This window comes from Heloderma suspectum, chromosome 3, assembly GCF_057233095.1.
Source record: "Heloderma suspectum isolate Gila_16-S chromosome 3, 16-S_ref, whole genome shotgun sequence".
Lineage (NCBI taxonomy): Eukaryota > Metazoa > Chordata > Lepidosauria > Squamata > Helodermatidae > Heloderma > Heloderma suspectum.
Window position 1 is genome coordinate 289130313 of NC_139460.1, and position 13391 is coordinate 289143703.

At 44.7% G+C, this 13391-nt stretch overlaps 1 protein-coding gene across 9 annotated transcripts in view; it reads right to left on the reverse strand.

Annotated features, from left to right (window-relative positions):
- LOC146351397 (phospholipid scramblase 1-like) overlaps positions 1-13391 on the reverse strand; it is a 34082-nt gene that overhangs the window by 17333 nt on the left and 3358 nt on the right. For 4 of the 9 annotated variants that reach the window (XM_084847242.1, XM_084847233.1, XM_084847234.1 and 1 more), the window contains exons 2-3: positions 4553-4585; positions 1965-2069 (exon numbers count right to left, since the gene is read on the reverse strand). In XM_084847242.1, coding sequence (XP_084703368.1) covers positions 1965-2069; positions 4553-4565 — 118 coding nt within the window. In that variant the 5' untranslated portion in view covers positions 4566-4585. Of the gene's footprint in view, positions 1-1964; positions 2070-4552; positions 4586-12065; positions 12132-13391 lie in introns of those variants that run through there. The other 5 variants (XM_084847237.1, XM_084847239.1, XM_084847238.1 and 2 more) reach the window with 3 other exon arrangements.

Here is a 13391-nt window from a genome sequence, read left to right on the forward strand (position 1 = left end):
AGCTGAATCTGATTGACAGCCTTCAGCAAGTCACCACTTCTCAACCCAATCTATTTTGCAGAGAAGTTGCAAGTCTAAAATGCTGAGTTTTTTAGTTCCTTGGAGGAATGAAAAGATAAAATGTAATAAAATACATTTATATAAGTGTTTGGAGAGGAGAGGGCAGGGGCTTCTTCTGCACATATGTAGACACATACAACTGTGTGTTTGTCCTACCATTAACCTACTATTACTATCACGAGGCAGGTAAGAAAGATGGAGAGGAAGCAGACAATTGGCATATGGGTAGGAATGGGTTCTAGGAAAGCCATGGATAAAGAGGGAAATGATGGTGCTAAATGGATATGGCTAAGAAAGGAATAAAGGGGACCTCTCCATATTGCCAGCTAGAAAATCTGTCTTGTTCCTAATTTTTGCAAAAACTACATTTCAGAGACATCACCTTGCCGACAAAGGTCCGCATAATCAAAGCTATGGTTTTCCCAGTAGCAATGTATGGCTGTGAGAGCTGGACTATAAGGAAGGCTGAGCCCCGAAGAATTGATGCTTTCGAACTGTGGTGCTGGAGAAGACTCTTATGAGTCCCCTGGACTGCAAGGAGGTCAAATCAGTCAATTCTAAAGGAAATCAACACTGACTGCTCATTGGAAGGACAGATACTGAAGCTGAAGCTCAAATATTTTGGCCACCTAATGCAAAGAGAAAACTCCTTGGAAAAGACCCTGATGCTGGGAAAGATTGAAGGCAAAAGGAGAAGGGGATGGCAGAGGATGAGATGGCTAAATAGCATCACCGATGCAATGAATATGAACCTGAGCACGCTCCGGGAGAGAGCGCAGGACAGGAAGGCCTGGCGTGCTATGGTCCATGGGGTCACGAAGAGTAGGACACGACTGAACAACTGAACAACAACAACAACTCTGATGACTGGGAAGTAATAATATCTCAGGATGGGATAGTGTCTGTCCATGAGAACAGAAAAATCTTCATCCATGAAGACTTGATATACAGTCAAATTGGGAAGATCCATCATTGTTGTTAGTTAATTCTTGTTGTTTCATTGTTTTATATTTGACCTTCTGTTGGTTTTATTGTGAGTCATCTTGGATAATCTGAGGGAGGAAATTCATAAATAATGGAAATGAAATTAAAAAAATATTCATTATATATTTTCTAAGTCAAGTTTGCAAGTTGTTGTTTTTCTTCAGCTAAAAATGGCTGCATTACTGGAAAAAACCTAATTCCAATGAAGCATGCACAGACTTTTCATTTCAGCAAAGAGCTGGAAGATCCACTAGAGGGCGCACCATATCACAGTTTACACACAGGCTTAATTAAAATCAACAGGCTGGGCTCTCCTTATCCCACAGATTTTTTCATTGTTATTATTGTGTTAGCAAGATTACTTCATTGCTGGCAGATGCTTGGGAGGCCTGCAAGAGACCCAGAGATGGAGCCCTTTGTAGTTTCAGTTCAAAACCAATTCAGAATATAATTTATCATAATTCCATCTGCTTCTCAATTATGATTGAAACGGCAAGACTTTCTGCAAGAATTTGCAGAAGTTGTTTTCTGGTGATGGAGATCCTCTTAACATTTAACATTTGATGCTATGGCATAACACTATTATGGGGGGAGGGGAGAGATGCCTATAAAATTCTGAATAGATCAGCAACAAAACAGTTAATAGTTGGAGCGCTAGTGTGGTGTAGTGGCTAGAGTCAGACACAGCTAAAAAAAACAATCCCCACTCAGCCATGAAGCTCTTGCTGGGAGGAGTCACTGTCTCTCAGCCTAGCCTACCCCTGAGAGTCGTGGTGAGGATAAAATGGGGAGAGGCAGGAACTTGGATAAAGGTAGGATATAAATGTGTGTGTGTAAGTGTAAAAATAGTTGTCTGAGCCTACTCTGAACATCCTTATTTCATAAATCTGCATACACCCCCTTCCCACCTACCTACCTACCTGGAATAGCAGATCTAGGTACATACTGAGGAAATTGGGCTTGGGCAGGTGGATAACCTGGGCCTGAATACCCTGGAGGTAGTAGTGCAGGGTCAGATTCCTTTGCTGAAAGAAAAGGAAGACATTCAGGGGTGCAGTTGTATTACTTCGGTGCCCTGCATTTTCATTATCTATAGCACCATACTCCGTATGCCTACATGTGAGACAAACTGAAGACTGCCAATGTTTTGTTTTGCTCTTGAAATGAGCTGCCCATTCATTTACATCCGTTTTCCCCAACCTGGCTCCTTCCATATGTGCTGGACTACATCTTCCATCATCCCCAGCTGGCAAGCCAGTGGCCTTTGCTGGCTGGGGATGATGAAAATCGTGGTCCAACACATATGGAGGGTGCCAGGTTGGGGAAGGCTGACTTACATCAAGAGCTGAAATCATCAGGGCAAAACACAATTAAATTAAATTCTCTTAACTACTGAGAATTCTTACATCTGTACTTTAGTATTTTTAAAATGCTAAATCATTATAATATTTGTATTGCAGTGAATATGGCTTAGATTTCTACAAACATTCATAATGAGTTCAGTTAAACAAACCACAAAATGTGTTCCATTAAACATTATTCTGGGAGTGTCAAACCAATAGGAAATCATATCAACTGGAAGTTCTGATTACCTTTAAAAAAAAATCCAGAGGAGTAGCCGTATTAGTCTGTTGCAGAAAAACTACAAAGAACCTTGTGGCACCTTAAAGACTTAATGCATGTATTATGGCATAACTTTTCATGGACCAGAATCCACATCATCAGATGCATGAAGTCTTTCCTAAGTTGGCAGGGGTGTGTGTGTGTGTGTGTGTGTGTGTGCGTGCACACACAGACACACACCCATGATTGTAGGGAGAGTGAAAAATCAAGCAGCGAGGTCAGAGGGCTAGAACACCTTGTCCCTTATCACCCAGTCACTGAGGTCATCAAATGAGGTGCTCCTGGTGGTTCCACATGGACCTGCAGTCCATTTGGGATCCACTTGGAGTGGAGCCTTTAGTGTATTGTCTTCCTTTCCATGGAACTCCCTGCCTGTTGATGTCAGGCAGGCACCGACACTGTTTCATTTTTAGTGCCTTCTGAAGACATTTTTATTTAAACAAGCCTTCCCTGGCTAACCAGCCATGGTTGTATGGGCACAATCTGATTTTAAAGGTTTTAATTCTGTTTGTAGTAGTAGTAGTAGTAGTAGTAGTATTTCCCCTTATTATTTTTCACCACTCAGAAATTTTATTGGATGTAGAGTGGTATATAAATCTTGTGAATAAATGAAATGCAAGAATTGTCACAGTCTGTACTTTTTGTACTTCATCTCCCTCTGGCCTTGCTGCTTACCTAACTATTTAGGAAACCATAATGCTACTTGATGGATATGATGTAGTGGATTTTAGTCCACAAAAGTTCGTGTCATAATAAACGTGTTAGTCTTTAAGCCAGAAGAGACTTCGTTGTTGTCTTTATCTTTGTAAACCCTTTTTTATCCAACGTGTTTCCTCGTCTATTTATCATTTTCAACTGTAACAGCCTGAGAGTGTTTTCAGAGTGGAAAGCCACTCTGTGCTTATCAAGCAACAAAGGTGTGTGTGTGTGGGGGGGGGGGGAGGGTTGTTGGGTTGTTGTTGTTTTTAACACACCATGCCATTGAAACAGAACAGATCAAGGTCCACAGCTTGCTAAGGAGAACATGCTCAGTTCAGCTTTGTGCTACATGCATTACACATTACCAAGACAACCATCATATGAATGAGTTCAAAAGTGTCTTGTGTTAAATGCTTACAGTTCCATTGGACAGAAGCTTGGGTAATTTTTAAACGCACACACACAAAGACAAAGGAGTAATATGAAAAGAAAACAAGAAAACCAACATATCTGTTAAATGAGGGAAAGCCAGGCCATTGGAAAGCAAAATAAGGGCTATATAGAAATTGCTTGTGCAGGATAAACCAGAATGCGTTTAGAAAAACTTGAACATGAAACTGAGAACATTGACCGAAGCACAATGGTCCAGACACTCAGACACCACCCATTTCCTGCTTTAGAACACACAGTTATTAGGCTGCTAATTTGTAAGCTCATTAGGGGCTAGGTACAGCGATAATAACTTGAGCACGCTCCGGGAGAGAGCACAGGACGGGAAGGCCTGGCGTGCTATGGTCCATGGGGTCACGAAGAGTCGGACACGACTGAACGACTGAACAACAACAACAACAACAGCGATAATGTCTTCTGCCACTGCCAGAAACAGAACAAGAAAGTAATTACTGTTCTAAGTCTTGTCTGTATGACTGAAAATTGGGGGTTAAATCCATAGTGGATGTGCTGCAATGCACCCTGAGATATTTCTACTTCTACAGCATGGATAAAATTCCTGCTTCTATGTCACACATAAAAGTCAGCACTTCCTATTTCAGACAGGAAATAAGAGCAAAAGCAAGAGCACAGGAATACTCATGCAAGGAAAGCTTTCACCAATGACAATGTACATTCCAAGTTCAAAAACAGGGAGATCTTGCTCTGTCTCTCTTGCACACAGTATTTTACTCACGTTGCATTTCCATGATTTTGTGTACAATCGTTTCTGAAAAACAGGATACTCATTTTACAATATGAACATACTTTTCCCACTTCCTATTTCAAGTTTAGTTTATTTACTTATTTTACAGTGATTTTTAAGCCACCTTTAAGGGTAGAGCCCTCTCAAGGCGGCATACAAGATAAAAACAATACAAACTATGCAGAACAAATTCAGTAGAAAACCAATCAATAAATATTCAGTAACAATGCTATAAAAAACAGATAACACCAATAAAACCTGAGGCCTGTGGTCTATGGAAAGGCTGGCAAAAACAAGTGAGTCTTCAGAGCCTTCCTGAAGCCTTGTGAAGAAGAGGCTTGACAAACCCCTAATGGAAGCCGATCACAGAGGTGCAGGGCTACCACTGAAAAGGCCCTCTCCTTGGTGCTCACCAGCCTAACTGTCCTTACTTACTTACTTACTTACTTATTGATTGATTGATTAAATGTATTAATCGCCCATCTGGCCGATCACCCAGACACTCTGAGCAATGTACAACAATAAAAACAGTTTACACAATAAAATTCAACATTAAAAACATCACATTTCTAAAATTACCCTAGCCCACCCCAAATGCCTGCCTGAACAACCATGTTTTTAGTGCATGGCAGAAGCTCATTAAAGAGGGGGCATGGCGGAGTTCCCTAGGTAGGGAGTTCCACAGAATGGGGGCCACCACAGAGAAGGCCCTCTCCCTCGTCCTCACCAGCCTAGCTGTCCTGGCTGATGGGAGAGAGAGAAGGCCTATCTGGTGTTGCTGGAGGCGCTCCTTGAGATAGGCTGGGCCGGAACCGTATAGGGTTTTAAAGATCAAAACCAACACCCTGAATTCGGCCCGGAAAACAACTGGTAACCAGTGCAGCTCCTTCAGCACTGGAGTGATGTGATCTCGCCGGCGGCTGCCTTTAATCAGGCGAGCTGCCGTGTTCTGTACCAGCTGCAGCTTCCGAACCATCTTCAAGGGTACCCCACGTAGAGCGCATTACAGTCGTCTAAATGAGAGGAGACCAGCGCATGTACTACCGATGGGAGCAGATGGTCGGGAAGGTGGCAGGCATGTGAAAAGGGGCGCTGCTGATGACATCAGAGTCTGGGCAGACTGGAATGGGAGACAAATGTAAGTGCGGGGAATCAGCAAGCCGGATCTGTAATGTCAGGATAAGGATTGGCTCTGAGGTCTGGGCCAATAAAATAAGCCACTGAGGCTGCAATCCAAAAACACACTTACCACAATACTACAGATTAAGTCCCACTGAGCACACTGGGACTTGTTTCTAATGAAACTTGTACAGGACTTCACTATGACACACACTTTTAGGAAGTGTGTACATCTTTTAAATTAAACTACATCTTTTAAATTATGTAGTTGTTTTAATGCATTACTGTTTTAATGTTCTTGTTTCTTATTGTTTTAAGGTTTTATTGTTTAAATCAGTGGCAGGGAAGACGTGGCCCTCCAGATGTTGTTGAACTGCAACTCCCAGCATCCCTAGCCAGCATAGCCAATGGTGAGGGATGATGGAAGTTGGAGTCCAACAACATCTAGAGGGCCACATGTTCCCCATCCCTGTTTTAAGCTGTTGTGCACAGCACTGACAGTTGGGGGATTTTGCAAGTAAAGCAGAAACAACAACAATGATGAAGAAGAGGAGGATTAGAAGCAATATGCATAAAAACTGCATACGCAGAATTCCATTTTCAGTTAATTTTTCTTGGCTCTGAATCCAAGATTTGCACAGAAAATGCCGAACAAGTAGAGTTGCCTATATTTTTTCTGACTAATACACAAATACACACAAAATAACACACACTTGCACATGCTCCTTTTAAATGCTGTATCAATTGTATTTTTACTCTTTCATTAGATAATGAGCTCCTACTTGGGCCATTTTACTGTAGTTGTTCCATAAGCATATTGGCTCTGGATGGGGAGAGCAATCCTACGGCCCCTAGAGAGCATCTGGGGGGGGGGGCACAGGATAGTTTGGATTCTCAGGAATCTGAGATCCCCTCGCCCTCCCATCTGGCATGGTGAGAACCACACTGGCCGCTTCTCCAAGATCACAAAAGCAACCTCAGAAAGGAGGGAAAGGGGGCAGTTCTGTGGGTGGGGAGGGAACTGGGGAAGCAGGGCTATAAGCTGTTCCCAGCCCCGCCCAGCCTCCTCCCCTCCCCTCCCCTCCCCTCCCCTCTGCAAAGCCCTAGCTAGATGGCCAAAAATGCCTGTCTAGCAAAAATGCAGAGTGGGGGAAGCATAGAGGCAACTATTGCCTTAGCATTCCTCCTGATCTGTATAGACTGCCCATCAGCCTCCAAATTTGGAAGGAGAAGGGCATCTGGATAGGATACTACCCTAAGAATTATAATTAGTTAATTCATTTGCTTCTTTATTGATCTTCATGTATTATTATGGATGCTCTTCTTTTTTTTGTTGCCTTTATTTCGTTAATTTTATTTCAAACTAAAATTTCATGGAAACAGAAAATCTTCCTGCCCATTCCAAGATTTGTTCAGTTCCATTATGCTGCCATACTTTCAATATTGCCAGCTGTTCACGTCCGCTAAAAGCCTGGATAGTTTTGTGCAGGCATGTTTCATTTGCAGTCACAGTACATTACGGGTTTTCTAGTCTGACAAAAGCATATTTAGTATTTCCCACAGCTTCTGAAACTTAGAAAACATTTTACAAATCTTACAACACATTGGAAATTTATTCTGTGCAACGGCTGTTTGCAATATTATAATACCAGCTCTTTTACACAATAGCCCACTTAGAAGAGTTCTGTTATTCTAAAACGCATGTAAGCTGTCTTACTCCTAGAGTGGTCCTGCTTCTGAACAGCTGTGGCCAAATAAGAGTGCCTTGGTTTTCAAAATGTCTCTTCCCAGAAGCATGGTGTATTTGGTCCATCATTTTAAATAACACATTGGTGCGTCACTCACTCAGTACAGTGTGATATAAAGAGCACTTCCCTTTGAAGGGACAAGGGAGCCAAATTCTATTTTCTTAATAAATAGACCAAAGGACATCATACTTCCGGGAATAGAAATGTGAAAACAGCCCTTCCTCCTTGGCTCCATATAGTTAGTCGCTCACTTAGAGTCCTACAACCCTCGCAGAGAGAGCTTCTGAGAGCAGTGGTGTCAACTCCATCTCATCCAGCATTCTGTTCACACAGTGGCCAGCCAGCTGCTCCTGGGAAAGCTCCAAGCAGGACATGAGTGCAACAGCACCCTCCTGCCCATGTTCCCCAACAACTGGTGCACATAGGAATACTGCCTCTGATACTGGAGGTAGCATGCAGCCAGCAGGACTAGTAGCCATTGATAGTCTTCTCCAGGAATATGTCCAACCCCCTTTTAAAGCCATCCAAATGGATGCCCATCACTTTGTCTTGTGGTAGTGAATTCCATAGTTTGACTATGTGCTGTGTGAAGAAGTCTTTCCTTTTATCTGTCCTGAATCTCCCACCAAACAGCTTTGTGGGATAATCCCAAGTTCTTGGAGAAGGGAGAATGTCCCAGGTTCAGTCCTTGGCATCTCCAGGTAAGGCCGGTCAAGGCCCTCTGAAACCCAGGAGAGCCACTGCCGCTCAGTGTAGACTAGCCTTTCCCAACCTGCTACCTTCCAGTTGTTTTGTACTATAACTCCCAGGATTTTTGACCATTGGCCATGCTGGCTGGGGCTGGTAGGAGGAGTTGATGGCCAAGACATCTAGAGGTCACCAGGTTGGGGAAGGCTGGTGGGGACGATACTGAACTAGGTGGGCCAATGGGTTGACTTGGGATAATACAACTTCTTATATTTCTATCTGTAACAATAGTTGGGGATCATGACAGTGGATATCCATATACAGATGTTGTGGGTGGGGAAATGGGAGAAAAAGGAGAGGCCCAGAGCATAGCTTTCATTCGTTAATTTTTTGCTTATTGGAGGGTGAGGCCGGGGGGGGGGGAATCATCCTGAGGTATTCAAGAACACCTAATTCGGTCCAAACATGTTGAGACCAAAGGCTGCGCATGTGCAATGCCCTCATGCTGCAGTGAATTGTCAGCAGTGAGTTGTCAGCAGAGAGCAGCATGCGCATGTCAGCTGAGGCTCACAGCCATAAGGGCTTGACTGGCAGTGTGAAGACACGTGGGCTGTCATTTGCTTCCCTTCAGCCCGAGATCCAAATGGGACAATGGATTTAGCCCCAAAGGATGGATGACTTCAGGCAACTGAGAGCCAGTGCGGTGTAGTGGCTAGAGTGCTGGACTGGGAGCCAGGAGATCCGGGTTCTAGTCCCCACTCGGCCATGGAAGCTCACTGGGTGACTTTGGGCCAGTCACACACTCTCAGCCCAACCTACCTCACAGGGTTGTTGTTGTGAGGATAAAATGGAGAGGAGGAGGGTAATGTAAGCCGCCTTGGGTTCCTTGCAAGAGGAAAAAAGGCGGGACATAAATGCAATAATAACTAAAAATAAATAAACTCCCCTCCCCAAGATCCTTGAACATCAAGGGTGGAATTGTGTCAGAGGCAATCAATTGCTAACATGGCTGTGCTGGGTCTTCTTTCCTGCTGGCTCCATTGAGTTTCCCAGCAAGGGAAGTGTCTGCAAGGAAGAAATGACTGAACCCGGGGCAAATGGGATACACTTCCAGATGTGCAATCCATTCAAAGCAATGCAGTGGCATTGAAAGCCATGATCTGTTAAAAACAGTGGCCACCTGTTTCAGGGTGTGCCTTTGGGGCCATGCACAATAATATATTTACTTCTTGTAGGTTTTTTTGTACCACCCTTCTGTCATGTTCCCAGGATGGTTTGCATTTAAAAAAAAATCACAATTCAAACTAAAACAAAATTAAAAGAATAAGATAATAGACTAAGAGGGAACCAGGTCTCAAAATCAACACAAGAAAAATCAGCAAGATCAAAATTGGATCTAAAAGGCTTGGGGAAAAATGGATTTTGCTTGGTGCCAAAAAAGATAATAGCATTGGTGCAGGCGAACCATCTCTCTAGGAAGAGCCTTCCACAATTGGGGTGCCACCACTGAAAAGGCCCTCTCTCTTGTAACCACCTGCCTCTCTTCAGATGGCAGGGGCACACACAGGAGACCCTGTGCTGAAGATCTCTGTGCATGGGCAGGTGCATATGGAGACAGGCAAACCTTCTAGTAGCTTGGTCCTAAGCAAATAAGGGCTTTAAAAGTAAAAACAAAACAGCACACTGAATTGGCCCCAGAAATGGGCTGGGACTGGGAGCCGGTACCGCTGATGTAGCACAGGTGTAATATGATAGTCAAACTCAGTCCCAGTTAGATACTACACCAGGGAAGGTGGAGCACCTTGGATAGCTCCTTTAGAATTCTGACTGATTCTGACTGAAACCTGGAGTGGGTTCACCACCCCACTGACATGGAAGCTGCCAGCCTCCACGGTACCACACAAATTTGGAGGGCTTTACTTGTCCTATGTATTCTGCTCTAGTATAGTCAAAACAAGTTAAAAATGGGCATCCCTTTAACCTCCTCAGCACCATCCATCATCAACATCTTCTCTACTCAATGCAGCTGCACTTGCAGGACCTGAATTCTTACTGCTAAGTTTCTTCAGTCACCGTTAATTGACAAGGCATTCTTTTTAGGCTGTGGTTAAACTCTCAGGCAAAAAGATCTGATTGATTCATTACTTCCTCACCCCATATCGGTGAAAAGGCAGTGTTGTATAGCAGTTAGAGCACTAGGCCTGAGGAGACCCAGGTTCATATCCCTGTTCGGCCACAAACCTCAACAGGGCTTTTAGGGTACAATTCTATGCATGTTTAGGCAGAAAAAAGTCCTACTACACCTAGCATGCCCCTGTCAGCCATGGGAATTCTGAGAATTGTAGGGCTTTCTTCTGTCTAAACTTGCATAGGATTGCACCCTTAGGGCACAATCCTATGCATGTTTAGACACAGAAAAGGCCTACAACTCCCAGCATACCCCAGCCCCAGCCATTGCACCCTAAGGGCGCAATACTATCTACATAGGCAACTGCCTCCGAACTCAGAGGCAACTGCCTATCCAAAGCAGGGCAGGAGAAGCACGGAGGGGATCGTTCCCTTCGCGCTTCTCCTGCCCTGCTTTTTCGGCTAGACAGCCGATTGCAGCTGTCTAGCTGCGGGAGCATGGAGCGGGGAGGGAGGCTTAGGGATGTACGAAAGTCACTTACCTTTTCGATGAGGTAATTCGCGGTAGGGGGAGGTGCTCTGCACCTCCCCCAGAAATCGTTCTCTGGCCAGCTCCACTCTGTGGAGATTCTGCAGAGCTGCCGGCCGGGGCCGCCTGCAGCCGGAAATCCGGCCACTGGGCAACTTCCTTCCAGAAGGGGGGGGGGAAATGGCGTATGCAAATGGCGGCGGCTACGGCAGCTGCCATTTGCGTTCCCTATTTTTCGCCGATTTATCTTACGTAAATATTTACATAAGATAAAACAGCGAAAAAAAGGGGAACACAAATAGCGTAGTGGGCGCTATTTGCGTTCCTTTATTTTTCGCCGTTCTAGCCTACGTAAACATTTACGTAAGATAAATCGGCGAAAAATATGGAACGCAAATGGTGGCTGCTGTAGCCGCCGCCATTTGCGTATGCCGTTTTTTTTTTTGGATTGGCTTGCCGTGATAGGCTATGTAAATACTTACGAAGCCTATCATGGCAAAGACCAGGATGACAATGGCGGCTGCGGCAGCTGGTCGAAAGACCAGCCGCCGCTGCCGCTGCCGCCGGACCCACCGCCAGACCCGCCGCCTCCCAGAACATCCGCCCCAGGTAAGTCTCGTCCTGGGGGGAATCTGCGGGGGTGGCGGGGGAGGGTGGCAGGCCATTCCACCATTGATTTCGGTTGGCCGAATGCCAGTGCATTCGACCTCACTGAAATCCGTGGCGGAATTCTCCACCATCCCTAGGGAGGCTGCTGTACGACACATAGGATGTGTTATACAGGCACCTACGCTCTCCCTGCCCCAGAACACTCCCAGCCACACCCCTTTCCAGCATTGAAACAAGACAGGTGTATAAATATTGTAAATAGAATAAAAAAAAAATTAATCTTGTGGCCCTGCCAGTTTTGCCTTTTGCCCCACCTTCTACTGAAATGCCCCCTCCCCCCGAGAGGTTCAACACGCCTGTTGTAGGACTAGTAAGAAAGAAACAGGTGAAAGTGGCAGAATTAGTTCTTTGTAGGGAAGACCACGACAATAACAACGGAGAGACCCAAAGTCTCCCATCCCACACCGCTGCCTTCTTGCCAGGGAATGTCAAACTGCATGTGCTAATGCAACCTGTATAGAGTAGATGGGTTAGTCCCCTGGACGGAGACAGCAGTAAGAGCCAGTGTGGTGTAGTGGCGAGAGTGTTGGACTGGGAGCCAGGAGATCCGGGTTCTAGTCCCCACTCAGCCATGGAAGCTCACTGGGTGACTTTGGGCCAGTCACACACTCTCAGCCCAACCTACCTCACAGGGTTGTTGTCGTGAGGATAAAATGGAGAGGAGGAGGATAATGTAAGCCGCCTTGGGTTCCTTGCAAGAGGAAAAAAGGCAGGATATAAATGCAATAAATAAAATAAAAAATAAATAAAGAGGGGGGCTGAGGGAAGAAACAACAAAAAGGGGAGTCAGTTGTTTTACTGGGAAGCTGAATGCTGCAGATAATGATTATGGGCTCTTATTGCTTTGTATAAGAGTGAATACCTTGAATTCCGACATTTGAGTTACAAATTGTGGATTGTCCTGCAGACTGGATTTTTAAATATCTATAAAGGGGAATACTGCAATATTCAGCATCTGGAGAATCAAAGACACTTTGGGACTGGCCTACCAAAGCTGCAAGCGAGAAATCCATCTTTTTGTTTAAACTCAGAGGGACTAATTGCTGCATTTATTTGTATTGGAAAATTGTTGCATTTTTGTGTAATTTAATTCTTCCCAAAGACATGTTTGTTCAGTTATATCTCTGCAAATCCCCATAGGACCCACAAAAGCAGAAGTTATGCTAAAATGCTCTCTTCTACACATATATAAGGCACAGAACCCTCCCTCTCTTCACTACATTTCAGGATCACTCTGACAATTACTGGCTGAGAATTGTCCTGCTTGAGAAGCCAGCAGTGAAGACTCTATTCAGACTGATTTTAACAAACAGAACACCAGAGCTACAGTCTAGGTAAAGTGAGATGTGAATAAAGTCACCCCCATGTGTTTATTGTTTCACAAGTAGAGGAAGAAGCAGGATCATGGCCAGCCTTGACTTCTGTATGTTCAGTGAGTTGTCTGAAAAGAGGCGCACAGCACTGTACGATCTCCATGCGATCAGGGACCCTGTGAGATCAGGGGGTCCCACAGGCATGGAAGCCCCTCCATGGGTACAATTATGTGTGTGTGGAGGGCAGTTTTCAGATATCGCATCAAATTTGCAGACAACAGGGGCAGGGTCCCATTTGCCCCTCTGCACATAAACTAAACTCATAGAAACAACTCTGTGAACAGACCTACAGAATGAAATCCCATGGTCCTACTGAATGTAATTCTGTGTACACACTTACAGGATAAGGCTGCAGTGCACGTCCCATTGGAAGCAATGGGAATTGTCAGTTGAGACGAACTTCTTCAATTGTTGCAAATGGACTTAAAATCATGACTAACTGGAGCTGTATGGGGCCGGCTGAACAAAGCTATGGAGGGAGCAATCCTATGGTCACTAGTCGGCAGCTGGACAGTCATAGGATATCTTGTTTTCTGGGAACTCCGAGGCTCCATGCACTGAGGTCAGTTCCCGGAGAA